The sequence below is a fragment of the Haliotis asinina genome, chromosome 3, assembly GCF_037392515.1.
Source record: "Haliotis asinina isolate JCU_RB_2024 chromosome 3, JCU_Hal_asi_v2, whole genome shotgun sequence".
Classification (NCBI taxonomy): Eukaryota; Metazoa; Mollusca; class Gastropoda; order Lepetellida; family Haliotidae; genus Haliotis; species Haliotis asinina.
In genome coordinates, this window is record NC_090282.1 from 85,594,674 (window position 1) to 85,609,068 (window position 14,395).

General features: G+C 41.9%; 1 protein-coding gene across 1 annotated transcript; it reads right to left on the bottom strand.

Moving 5' to 3' along the window:
• Positions 1 to 6,626: 6,626 nt before the first annotated feature.
• Positions 6,627 to 14,139, bottom strand: LOC137278652 (cytosolic iron-sulfur assembly component 2A-like). The gene is made up of 4 exons (XM_067811152.1): positions 13,944 to 14,139; positions 13,379 to 13,482; positions 9,308 to 9,353; positions 6,627 to 8,626 (listed from the first exon to the last, which is right to left on the bottom strand). The coding sequence occupies exons 1-4, from the start codon at positions 14,095 to 14,097 to the stop codon at positions 8,520 to 8,522; spliced, it is 411 nt and encodes a 136-aa protein (XP_067667253.1). The 5' UTR covers positions 14,098 to 14,139; the 3' UTR covers positions 6,627 to 8,519.
• Between the last annotated feature and the right edge of the window lie 256 nt (positions 14,140 to 14,395).

Here is a 14,395-nt window from a genome sequence, read left to right on the forward strand (position 1 = left end):
TTATTTATATCATAGAATTTTCTGTCCCTTTTGACAGCAGTGTGATTGGCAAGATTCAGGAAAAGCAGGATAAATATGCGGACCTCGCCTTTGAAATGTCTCGCTTGCATCCCAAGTACACTGTCGTCAGGCTCCCCATTGTTCTCGGTGTCCTTGGTTTGGTACCTCCTGATCTCTTGGCGCAGATCAGGAGAGTGCCCGGGTTCTCCACCGGGAGCACAGCCCTTCTGACAATCTGGGTAATGCAGAAGGCTGCAGTGTTGGGGAGCCTTCATATTCTCCGGAAAGTTCTTGGTGGGTTCGACTAGGCAGTGTTTCCTGGGAGAAGTCCCATTCGCTGTCTGGGCTGCGTGTAGAGGGGGTGAGGGCCCTGAGCTGATGATGAGCTTGACCAGCCTGACTGTGCCAGGATCACCCAAACCCTCTCTGCTGCATTTTAATTCTAATCTGTAAAACATAATGATAATGCCAGGATCATCCCTCTGCTGCATACTATCTTTAATCTGTAAAACAATAATACAAACATCACGGAATAAAACAAATAAATGAGTATAGAAAGAAACAAAAAAGTGATTTTCTCACACATACCTACTGCCGCTTAATCGACGTGAAAATTAATATATAAACTGTACTTGCAAAACTCAGACATGTGCACCTCTTGAAAGTCACACATTGACAAATATTGAGTTATGAGACATATATCTTGATAGTGAGCAGTTGATTTAAGCAGTGGAAATGATGTATGTTTGAATTTAGAACATACCTGGTAATGAGGTGTACGGTGACGGAATGCCTGTACGGAATTACAAGGTTTGGTGTACGGTAATAACAAGCCTATCGTACGGTGTTCGATGCATCGCTGAGAGGAACAAAATGCGAAAACACGTGGTATTCAAACACTAGTTCGTTAAACCGGTGAACGGGATCGTGAAGATGATTGGATAAGCTTCATTTTGGTATCAAACAACCTTAAACTGGTTTCAATACTGCGTTGCGTGTGCAATGAAAACCCGGAAGCTTACGCACTTTGCCTACCGGACTCTATAGCTCCTTTTAAGAGCATTGTAAGAGGTAAATCAAATTGTTACTGTTGCATTTGTTACATATTTAGATAGATGGCGCAAGAAGGGGTCGGGTGAGTCAGACTGGTTCCTCGTCAGACCGGTTCCTCATCAGACCGGTTCCTCGTCGGCTCCTTTATACTAAGCCCAGACTTTGGATGGACTGCGTTATCCAGCCCACTTCGGTGAAAATGCAACACTGCAGCCCTCTGCAGTATCCGAAGTGTCAGAAAGGATGTGCCCCCGGCAGGGAACCGGAGCGTTAAGATGCACTGGAACAGAGAACAACCGGAGACCTGGCTATTATTATGTTTCAGATTAAGATGAAAAATGCATCAGTTTGGGTTCGGGTGACCCCGGTCCGTTGCAACGTCTACACGCAGCCCAGAAAGCTAATGAGATTTCTCTCAGGGAACGATGCCTAGTCGAACCCACCAAGAACTATTTCCACAGAATATGAATCATTTATTTATATGTGTGAAATGTGGAATCAATAGCACGCGGATCTAAATAACAACTAATGCTAGAGTTTACGGGAAACTATGCAATCTCATCTATGCCAACACACATGTTTCCTATTTGTACACCACTATTCCTTGATTCATGAAGCATCTGTTATCAAACATGGTAACTATTTACTGAGAAATATCTATCGTCTGAGGTTCAAAACAACATGTCGGAAATATCACACTTCTAAATGTAAAATAACTATGTTCTCCTACCTCAACGTCTCTTTAAAAGTTAAAGGTCACATGCAAAACAAAAACATTAAACATAACTGAAACAGTTATGACTTATTCATGATGTAGGAATGCATTGTTGATCGGGAAGAAAACAAACGAACAAAATTATAAGCGTTAAGCGTATAATCACAAATCAAAAGTGCAATATTTTGTACTTGGCGAAGCAACCTCGATACCGAACCCCGTCAGAGTCGGTGGGTGTGCACTCAAGTGTAACGAAGCTTTTTCGTTGGCCACTGGTTCATTTGCCGATACGCTTAGCCGCCTCTTTGTTTATGGCTTAGGTGTTAATTGCGATAGGTGTTAATTGCATGTGATCATTGATTGAAGTTCTGCATTGCATATTGTCATTAGCAGACAGACACAGACATATAAATGTCAATAAACCAGACACTGAGTTTTCTCTGTGACAGAGTCTGCTTATCAACGTGGTTCTTTTATGTAACGAGTAGATTATTGACCTGTTTGTGTACGCAACTAAGATAAGACTACTGATCACGACCTCATACCCCGGACAGGTATACTGTTTCAAACTCCGCGAACCTGTTCACTGCGCATTCATTATGGGCGCAGTATAGCTGTTGAAACCACTTTTTCCCCTAGCGCTGGGGGAAAATTGGTGAATCGGTAACTTTGAACTCCAGTTTCGCGGGCTTTTTTGTCATCGCGTTTTCCTTTTTCAACTGCATAGGTTGAACTGGCATTTTTGATGATTTGTTTCGGTAAATGAATACCGAATGGTATCAGAATCTTCAAAGTTGTGTTTTACCTTGTTTGTGACCTGTATGTATACTGCATGTAGAAAACAAGAAGGCTTTCTTTAAAGGTACGAACGTTCTCCTTTCTCTGCAGTCGTGTACATATATAGATAGGAAGGTGTGCTGGGAACGACTGATGGCAAAACTAGGTAATATAACTTAGGCTTTGGGAACCAAGGCAATTTGGTATATTTTAGTCACAATAAGATATCCAGTCCCCTGCACGTGAAGTAGAAATATATATGAAGAGCAGACAAATCAGACCACTTGCCTCATTTTTACACCAATGAGACAAAATACTTCCCACAAAACTGCGTGACAAGTGCGAAACTTCTGAAGTACAACCGACCCACTCTAACGCTAAGAAGCTATCCCACTAAGGTTATGATACCCAGTGCCTCTGTGAAGCGTGTAAACAGTTTGGTTGAGACATTCCCGATTTGATATTTGCTTAAGTGAACACCTGAGTTATTTTGTATGAGGACTCTGCAACCTTTGTGTTCATTTATCACAACAGTAAGCGTTACAATATAGAGGCATTCATAGATAATCCTACTATTTTAAAGGTCACCCACCCGTTGATATCCGGCACATGAATTAAAACTAGTAGTAATCAATGTGCTGGTGTTGACACAGAGAAAGGATTTTAGGTTGCGCTTGTTCAAGATGATATGCAATAAAACCAGTTCATGTTCCAGTAGAGAGAGAAGCCAGCACACTTGGCACTTGAGAAGGTCGGTGCTAAGACACACCTTAGTAGAATTATGATTCTTTTATGTTTCTCCTTTTTACTCATTCAGTAGTAAGGTCTGTTAGAACGTGAGATGTCTCTTTTCGCAATGCAGTTGTTATTTGTATCAGGAGAAAGGGGGTTGTTATTTAAAGTCACAATGGCCGATATTTTGTAAGTTTGTTCGGATTGATATGATCGGTTCCGGTCAAGCACACTTGTGATAGTATGTGGACGGGTATTAACATGCATGATCTATATCCCGGGGACCAAGCTAATCCCCAGATCCCAATAATGGATCAATGACGAAACATTGTTTGAGGCTACTGTCGGGATTTAGAACTGTCACAGAGGCTTGTAAAATAATCCAGTCCAGACCAAACGATAACCCTATAATGGTGTCAGTGGAAACTAGTCTGAGAGGAAACTGTATTGACAGACACAGACCGAGTGTACATGCTCACAGTTATGTTTAATACAGTAAAATATCACCGATTTGGGTGATGTATTCGAAAGCATGACTCTATGGCTGGTAAAATTGGCATCATGAGACAGGAGTTTCCGACAATGAGAGAGTGGTGCTTTTCCTCGGGTGCTGTCACCATCTGTGTAGTAGTGTGTTCACATTGTTATGGCTAAGTAATCATTGTGGATTTAGAAACTAGTATAAATATATTTGTAGTAATTGTCACGTGACAGCTAATGACAGAACTGTGCCATTAAACCTTTGAAACACGAGGGCGTGGTCGATCAAGATTTGTCGGAACTGGACACTCAGCTGACTGGACAATGTATATTTATGAACGACAGTTTGGGCTGAGCTCAACTAATACTGATGAGTAGGTACAGAAGTGCTTTACCGTTCAACACTACTTTGCCCATTAGAAAATATCGTGCACATATATTTTTACAAGAAAAACAAATTGAGTCACATCAAAGGAATTTTGAAAATATCGACTGGATATTATGTTTGTTACACAGTTCATTTCCCTGGTTGCTGTTTCCCTCGGGGCGATCAAAGTGCCATGTTTGTAAGAGCCAGGGGAAGATAACTCGAGCGACTGGTTACAAGTGTCAGAATTGGGATGTATGTATGTATGTATGTATGTATGTATGTATGTATGTATGTATGTATGTATGTATGTATGTATGTATGTATGTATGTATGTATGTATGTATGTATGTATGTATGTATGTATGTATGTATGTATGTATGTATGAGTGTCTGATACGCAGAGTGGTTGAAAATAGAATCCAGATTTACCTGCACTTCCTTTCTTCACATATGCACACAATGTGGACTGCAGTAACTGCCATGTCAGTGTTGCTTTGATGAAGCTGTACTGGATGTGGGTGTACTTTACTTGTGGAGATTGCTCTGACAGTGCGATGCCGCAGTACGGGTAACAGCTGTGTGGAGTTGATGACTATCGGCAGATCTGTCAGTGAACGACATGAACTCATGCAAAGTAAACACACTTGTGTCATTGTTTGATCACCAGCCCACAGAACAGAGGGAAGAAACCTTGGTGTGCTTTTTATAATATCTTTTATGTTATGTACTGAAGAGAGTTGTATTCTTGATCTCTATATGATACCACTGTCACAAACTAAAACATTCAAGTATATTGACCTGTTTGACTGGCATTTACATTCTCATTCAGGGATAACATCTAACTAACATGTTCGTAACGACACGTTCGTGCGTTTGGAAGCAGGAAAGTCCCGGGCTGTCGTTCAGACACCTCAATATCAACCGAAGCATCATATATGGATTATGGCATGGATATACCGGCTTCACTTCGGAGAAATGGACGTGGAAGACCGAGCGCGACCATTCCTGCTCAGGACACTGCAGGACAGGTGTCTGGGTCTTCGAAGAATTTCAGACCAAAGGATCAGAAATTGTATGAGACAAGGGACAATCCAGCGCATCGACCAAAGGATGGACCGGTCCTAACACGACAACGCCGACAACGAGGTATCCAAAGATGCAACAAGGTACAGGCAAGGAACATGAGGAACTGGCAACGCGTTTGGTTCAGCGATATCTCGCGATTCTTCCTGCAACGATGGGATGGTAGACAACGTCGATGCGAACGTTTAGAGTTCGACAGGTGGACGGATTTAGTGAAAGTGTGGGGAACTATGTCCTACACGGCTAGATCAGAGCTAGTGGTGGTTCAAGTTAATCGTTCAGTAAATCGCTACGTCGGCCAAATCCTGCGACCTCACCCTCTCCCACTTTTCAGCCGCTACTGTGTACTGTTTCAGCAAGACTACACTCGACTCCACACTGCTCGTGTAACATGTACGTGTTTTGCCAAGGTGCTTCTCCGGCGTTCCAAGTCGATCTGGCATCTTTGGGACTAAATGGATCGACGCGCCCATAAACGTCACCATCGTCCTCAGACACAGCAGAACTTGCCAAAGCGCTGCAGGAGGAATGGCGAAAAATTCCTTATGCAAAGCCTCCGAGGATTTGTGCAATCGCTTCCAAGGTGATGTCGGGCAGTGACATCTGTAAGGGTTGTGTCACTGGCCACCGACTTCATCACTCCTTCGAGTCCAAACATGAGCAGCAAGTAAACTGAATTGATGCAATACATATACTTGGCCTTGTGCGTTTCTTTCCTTTTTGAAGAGTGTACATATAGGGTTGAGTCCCTCCCGTTCCCCACATCTCATATATTACTTGTGTATTGATACATAACAGAATTATTAACGTAACTTAACACAACAATTACAAGACGACTCACAAAAATAACTTAAAGCCCAAAACTGGAGTGCAATACTTAGGGTTGATCCACTTAATATTACCTTTGTTTATCTACGGAAGAAAGAATATTGAGGAACGGAAGGAACCTTTCGTACATATCATAGTATATGCCTGCATGTATACCACAGGGTACATGTATCACCATGGTGTCAGTAGACCCTTCTCTTTTCGACACTGCAGGGAACTCAGTATATATGTGCACAAAGATTGTTCCACGGAGTCCTCCAACAGACGAAGGGAGACAACTCTTGTTATAGAAGTCAGGGAATTCTGTTAAAAGTTAAGGTTTGCACTACCTCTTAGGGATCAGTCAAGAACGAATATCTAAAACCTTCTCAGCCTTCTGTAAAGGTGTTACTATCAGTGAAATGGGGGAAAACATTAATACAATCTTATTGTAACATTTTCTCAAACTATAAAAGCTATCCATGGTAGGTAAGATTCAAACAGTGAAAACGTTCTTGCCAACTCTGAAATCTGTGCTGCAGCATCTCGGAATTATGACAAGTTCTGTGTGTTTTAATGCTACGTGGCAAGAATCACACCCAAAGCAAGTTGGTTATATAACTGTATTTAATCACAGACCGATACATTGTATAAACAATCTCTCATACATTCCAGTCCTTGTACACAACAGTAAATCTGTGGAAGATGAGATCATGCACTTTTCATTTCAGAGTATAATCATAGTTTCAGCAAGCTGTAACTGACATCCACTATGCTCATCTGAGTGAACTATCATAGAGAGGTAATCAGGAGACGAGGCTGAAAGCCAATATAGGTAACCTATGATGTCATTAAACATTTGTCTGTATTTCACTGTGTTGTCCTCAAACAAACACACCTACACAAATTCACAAAAGACCCCTAATGCATGTTGGCACTACACTCTGGGAGTAGGGATGATTCATGTGGACAGATTTTCAATCGGATGAATTGTTATTAATGGCACATCGGCCTCTTCAAACTAAGTTGTTTTTAGTTAATACCTGATCAGACATCAAAGAACAGAATGCAATAAAAATAGTTACTCTATTATTGGCAGTTGTAAACACATCATGAAAATTATTCTACAGTGTTATATTGGATGATCACTGCCAGTCTGATTACATCTTGCAATAGTTTTGTAGAGATAGTATAGCAGAGTTTATGTAAATGGGAGTCCAATATCACTGTTGGGCAGAAACAGTGAGAGATCGTTCATGTTTATACAAGAGTAATTGGTTGTTTAGGTCTGTACAGAGTGAAGTATAACATATAACCTGCACATATACATCTTGTTTATTATAGTTTCTATAGTTGTGTACATCATTAAAATCAATGCCCATATGCTACTACAAACAGTATGTATTATTCTGATTCAATATTCAGAATCAGAATAGAATCAAAATGCTAAAACCAGATTAATGCACAGCATTCTGAAACACATCCTCGATATCTCCAGGGTATACGTTCCGATAAGTCTCCACTATACCCTGGATGCATCTACGGCTCAGCCTGATAAATTTATTACCTCCCTTGGTTGGCTTTTTATCCAATCAGGCGTCTACGATGGGAATTTGAGCGAACCAATCACAACTCACTTTCGCTTTTTAAATTATCTAACCAATTAAACTTGGCAAACAAATCATGCAGAGGTTCTCTGAGAGAGAGAGATGGATTTCTTGCATATGTTTTTAAAAACGTTTCGGACCTATAAATTTGTCTGTATGATTTCCCCAAATTGTGAGTCGCACGGCAAGCACACCTTCGCAGTTGCAACTGCTACCTTTGTTGAACACTGGCAAGTTCGGTTATAACGGCAGCCTTGCTGATTGGCTAAATGCGGAGCCAGCAAAGGGAGGTAATAAAATTATCTGGCCGACCCGTAAATGCGTCCAGGGTATAGTGGAGACTTATCGGAACGTATACCTTGGAGATATCGAGGATGTCTGAAACACAGAGCATGACTGAACTGATAAGAATAAGAAAGTGAGTACAATACTGACCAGCTACCTGCCAGTTGAGCACCTTGTGTCATTAATGTTAGTAATACCCATCATCCAACATCCCTATGTTGATATACACCAGTTGTACAAGTCTGTACATGTGAGTTTGTTTTCAATCTTTTATCTTGTATGTATCACCTTATATCCCAGTTTACATCATCTATGTATTAACTTTGTAGCTGTATGTATCAACATGTATGCACACACATCTCATCTTGTATGCATGTATGTATCATCTTGTATGCCATTACGTATCATCTTGTATGCATGTATGTATCATCTTGTAAGGGTGTGTCATCTTGTATGCCTTTACGTATCATCATATATGCTTTTATGTATCATCATGTATGCGTTTATATATCATCTTGTATGGATGTATCATCTTGTATCTCTCTATGTATCCTCTTGTATGAGTGTATATATCACCTTGAATGTATCAGTATGTATCATCTTGCATGTGTCAGTATGTATCATCTGGTTCTTCCGTGCACTTGGCGATGAGCTCCCTCAGGTTGGGGTTTTCCATGGCAGCAGCTATTCTCTCCTTGTCATTGATCTGCTTGTTGACTACAACATCAACACAACATCCCTACATAGTTGTAGGTATCTGAGATGACTAGCTCTGTGACTAGCTATTCAGGGCCTAGCCACAATAGTAAATAAAAGCCTGGGTTTACACATGACTGTTACTGAAAGGGCTGGGCAAGCCCTCAATACCATCTAAATGTGAACCTTTGTACCACAGCACGCTCACACGGAAACAATGGCTTGCTACACGCATGGTGTTCCATGGTGATGACCTAATATGGGCTTACCTCCTGACTGCAAAATAATGAAGATTCTTTTCTCTGTGCCAACAGAATGAAGCTGCTGCAGACCTTGTTTTTAGGAAGTATCATAAACATTATTTAATACTGTCTAGCTTTCTATCATTGTTGTCTGGACAACCCACACACTTGGTTGACACGTTTTCAGTGAAGGCCACAACAGATATGTGCAGTAAGCAGGAAGCCACATGACAATACTCACTGCATAATGTTCTGTAATAATGCATCACTGCAGTATGTATATTGGGAATGGACAAAACACGATTTCATGTGATGCTAGATTTGATGCATTTTAGCATGTGAAAGAAACAGATAACTGTACTTATGCCAAACTTCTGTTATTTATCTTACAAATTGTTCTCTGTAAACAAATCTAATGAGAAAAGATATTTAAACTGATCTCAAAAATACATTTCCTTACTTTCATCAGCAGTGGAATGGGTTCCTTCTTTGATAAAAATGTCCAGCTGGAAAAAGAGACAATTTCAGCGTTATAATGTTAATATACCACAACAGTAGCAACAGGTGGTTCTTGAATCAGTAGATGGTACTAACAGAATGAGAGTGGGAGCAGGATTAGATACACAGTGCAGTTTGAAACTGACATCACAATATTTCGCTTAGTTAGCCAATTGATGAAACCATCACCCAGCACAGGAAAAGGACATGGATACACACTGATCATTGCACATTGCAGTTGTTATTGGTGCTGCAACAGATGAGTGCTAGTACTGGCGCATATTTATGCAAAGAATCTTGCTACTTTTCCAGGTAATAAAATCAACTTGCCTCATTTTTGTTTTTTTTTATATAGACCTTAACTATGCGAACACTCTGATTGTGTTTCGCTGATCTGATTTTTTGTTCACATATAGTCAGCACTTATCATCATTACATACAGTCTTTCCACAAGGTAGAGTTATCTTCCAAGCACATGGTATCTTTTTAGTTCAGCAAATGATACAGAATGGCAAATGTTACTTTCAACACCTAGTAAATATACTCTTCATAAAAAGGAAATGTGACATGCTGTTTTCGAGTTCATTTACTAAGAGCATATAACTGATTCAAACATGACATCATTGTACCATTACAGTGAAATCATTACCATACAAATTTCCAAAACATGATTATCCAGGAAGTGTTTGGTAAAACCACAGAGGGCTATGAAAGGGCATTGTGTAATCAACGCTATGAAAGCCACTTGGTCAGAGTAAAATGTCAGTATCTTGTGTGACAACCTTGAGCATCAGTAACAGCATAGCAGTGGTGACCCAAAGAGGAAAGGGGATGGCAAGTGATGTCTTGAGGAATGTTTTGATAATTTTGCTGATATGTTGTCAGCAGTTCTTGTGGTGTCTGAGGTGGCGGATTACGTTGGCACCAAGTGTATCCCATAGATGTTCAATGGTGGACAAACTGGGTGATGCAGAAGGCCAGCGTAAGACTTGGTCAAAGATCTGAACTAGTCCAGGTATTTGGATTGTTGTGGATGATGCGGCAATGGTCTTTGAATGAAGATGTCTCAACTAGATGTAGCGATCCTCGGCGGAGGTGGTAGCTCTAGGTCGACCTGACCTGGGTCTGTCATTAACACTCCCTGTCTTTTTGTAGTTTGTGCGTGGGTTTGAGATGGTCTGCCTGGACACACTTAAGTGCCTTGTCACCTCATGCTGCATTGCTGATCCCAGTAAACTGCCAACGGTGTTGTGTCAATGAGCTTCTGTCAATCATTTCATTCTCTTGTCATCCAAAGTGGCTTAAACCAATGCATGTGGAGTACCACTGATGTGACTTTTCAAAGCCTACAGTCATAGGCTTCAGCTCATGGTGATACACAATGTAATGATGCATATGCCAGAATACGTGTATGCTCTCGTGGTTCGGTATTCTACAACACTGCTCAGCTCCTCTCAAAATTATTATCACCATTAGGCAAAAAAGGTAAATCCTTCATCAATGACTCTGCTCAGACTCTCATATAACTGGCACAGTGGTTAGCTACGACGTTGTAGACCTGTTCACCAACATTTCACTTGATGAAGCCCTCCACATCCTCCATGCCAAACTTGACTCTTGTATCAGCAGCCTTGACACAAGACTCACAGTAGACAGCATTGTCAAATTAGTTTCTAGCTGCTTTCAGACATCCTACTTCGCCTGGCAAGATAACATCTACCAGCAAATCCATGGGCTTCCCATGAGTTAACCTCTGTTACAGCTAATCACCGAGATCTTCATGACCAGTTTTGAAGAGACAGCCCTGACTACATCCCCTTTCCAACCACTCTGCTGGTACAGAAAGGTGGATGACAACTTCACCATCCTAGATCCTGATATCACCCTGCCATCCTCCTTGACCGTCTCAACAAGCAGCACCTGCGCATTCAGTTCACGATGGAAATAAGAGACCAACAGAAACAACCGTTTCTAGATGTATCCTTGCAGAACTCCCCCAACAACATTATCTTCTCCGTCTACAGAAAGCCCACCCACACCGACCAGTATATTCACTACCTCTCCAACCATCACCCCCAGATCAAACGTGCAACTGTCTCCACCCTGACCAGACGAGCCAAATCTATCTGTGATTCTGACCATCTCCAAACTGAAATAGACCACATACCTCAACATCAAGAAAGATCCGACGGCCAGACTGGAAGACAACACAAGAAAACCTTGAAGGACCTCCATAAGAAGAGAGAAATCAACGACATCATCTTCAACCAGTTGAACCCTATCAACTCCCAAGCCCCATACATCCATCAAGATACACAAGAACCCGCCCAAAGCCCGGATCCTAGTCTGCTCAAGAGGTTCAGTCTTCTACAACACTGCCCAGTTCCTCTCACGTCTCCTCGCTCCATTTGGCAAAGATGGCAAGTCCTACATCAGCGACTCTCCATCCTTCGTCAACCAGCTGAAAGAATCCAACCTCACGGGCACCATGGTCAGCTACGACATCGTGGACCTCTTCACCAACATCCCACTAGAAGAAGCCATGGACATCCTCCGCAGCAAGTTAACCAACAGGATAGATGATTTGGACACCCACCTCACCATAGATAGCATCATCAACCTCGCCCGCAGCTGCCTTGACACCTCCTACTTCACACTTAATGGCAAGATATACAAGCAGATCCACGGTCTCCCCATGGGCTCATCTCTTTCTCCTCTCATTACAGAAAGCTTCATGACCTCCTTCTAGGTAGCAGCCCTCTCCACAGCTCCGTTCCAGCCCCTGTGTTGGTACCGCAAAGACGACACCTTCACCACCATCGCCAATGACAACGGCCCCAGCGATCTCCTCAACCACCTCAACGACCCGCAAGCCAACGTACACCGACCAGTACATCCACTATAACTCCTGCCACCATCCTCAGATCAAGCAAGCTATCATCACCACCCTCACCAGACGTGCCAAAGCCCTCTGTCATCCTGATGCCCTAAACAGTGAACTGGAGCACCTCAGAAAGACATTCACTCCACTCAACGGTTACCCTGCCCAATTCGTCACAGCCACCATCAACAAGACCCTCAAGGACCGAGAACCCCGCTTGAATCCTTCTCCATCTCCCACCAGACTAACCATACCCTACCTTGGCGCCATCAGCCATCAGATATCACGCCTCATCAAGACCAAAGTCGGCATCGATGTCACCTTCTCCAGCGGCAAGGCCATCAAGACCCACCTAAAAGCCAACGGTAAAGGACCTAGCTGTCAACACCCTAACCCGAGAGGATGCATCTACCAGATCCCTTGCAACTGTGGTGACCTGTACATTGGAGAAACGAGGAGACCAATCAACACCAGAATGAAGGAACACCAGACCTCCGTCAGCAAACTCAACCAGAAATCGGCCATCTCTGAACACATTCTCAAGAACCCTGGACATTCAGTTTGATGGGAGGACACTAGGATACTATCTACCAGCAACAACAACTGGGACCAAAGGAAACTACAAGAGGCCATCCAGATCTGGAGACAGAAACCAGCAATCAACCGTGACCAAGGAGTGTACCTACCAAGTGCCTGGGACTTGTTGATAAATTATTCTCTTCTATCTGTGTACATTCCGTCTATGCAATTTATTAGTGTTTACACAATCCACCTGTGTACATCCTTTATCATCATGCCTATCATGTACATTATGCTCATCCAATCATGTGTATGTCATCACCATTGGCCTCCTTAATCCCCAATCATGTACATCGTCCTTAATCCCCATCTGTGTTATGTAAACATAATCTTACCATTGGCTTCCATCATTGTTATCATAACTGTCGGCTCCCTATCAGTGCTTGTTTATACTGGCTTCCAGCTTTTGTTAACTCATTCCACTTGTTACTTTGTTATTGTTTACCTGTACATATAAATATAGCTCTGTACCCCATTCTCATTCGCCTGATGAAGGAGTAAGCATTAACTCCAAAACGTTGTGTTCTCATAATAAAGAAGTTGATATCCATTAAAATCTTCACTCTTATGTACCTGACCATCCTGGAGTCGGGACACATGGACACCTTCCTCTGATATCACATTCAGCTCTTCCAAAGTCTCCGGCTTCTCCGGATCTCTCACATCACGGATAATATCTGAATCAATGAATGTCCTACTCTGACTAAGGTTTCAAACTTTTCAAGTATATACTTACCATGATTACAACATATCAATCGCTGTTACACCTTGTTCATGACTGATACTTACCTGACAAAGTAAGGATGGTGAGATTTCAAGCTGATCATATCCTTAACATCAAAATATATAGTATGGTAAACATAATAAAATTTGAGAAATGAAATAAAATAACAACATTCGAAAGAAATATTCTGCTATGTAGACTAATGATAATGAGCGTTCACAAGAAATATCTGTTAGGAAGACTCAAGATCTGGTCTCCGGTAACCTATTGGTTAAACATGCTGTGGTAGAATTTGATCATTATCATTTAGAAAACAGAGAAGACAGTCACCAGCAGTGATACAACAAACCCAGTCTCCATTCAGCAACTGTGAACGAATACTGAAGGACATTCGAAATCAGGTCATCATCTCACCATAAATTGTCTCTTCGAGTATTTTCAACTCTCTGTTTCTCTCTAAATCCGCGGAGGTAGTACTTTCTTCGTTACATGCCTTTTCCGGTGGAGAATTATTTTCATTCATTCTCGCCGGAACTGCATTTTTGAAGAAATTTACAATGCTCTGCATTGAGCTCTTGGTGATGTCAACAAATTAGAATTACCTCCCTTTAACTAATCTTCCTTCACGTTCCTAACAGCGATAGAATGTGTTTGAATATGTTAAGCGCTAGTGTATCCGAGAGCCGCGATGCGGTCCTATACAGTCAAGACATGACCCTGCATCACGGCCGAGAACACCACTTTCATACATCCTATTCAGATTCTAGCGGCCGATTACCCCTCGTATTTTCTTGAGATTTTATACATATGCTTCCCGTGGTTTTTGGTTTTTGACTGAAAAGTCGATACCGATCTACTCCCAGATA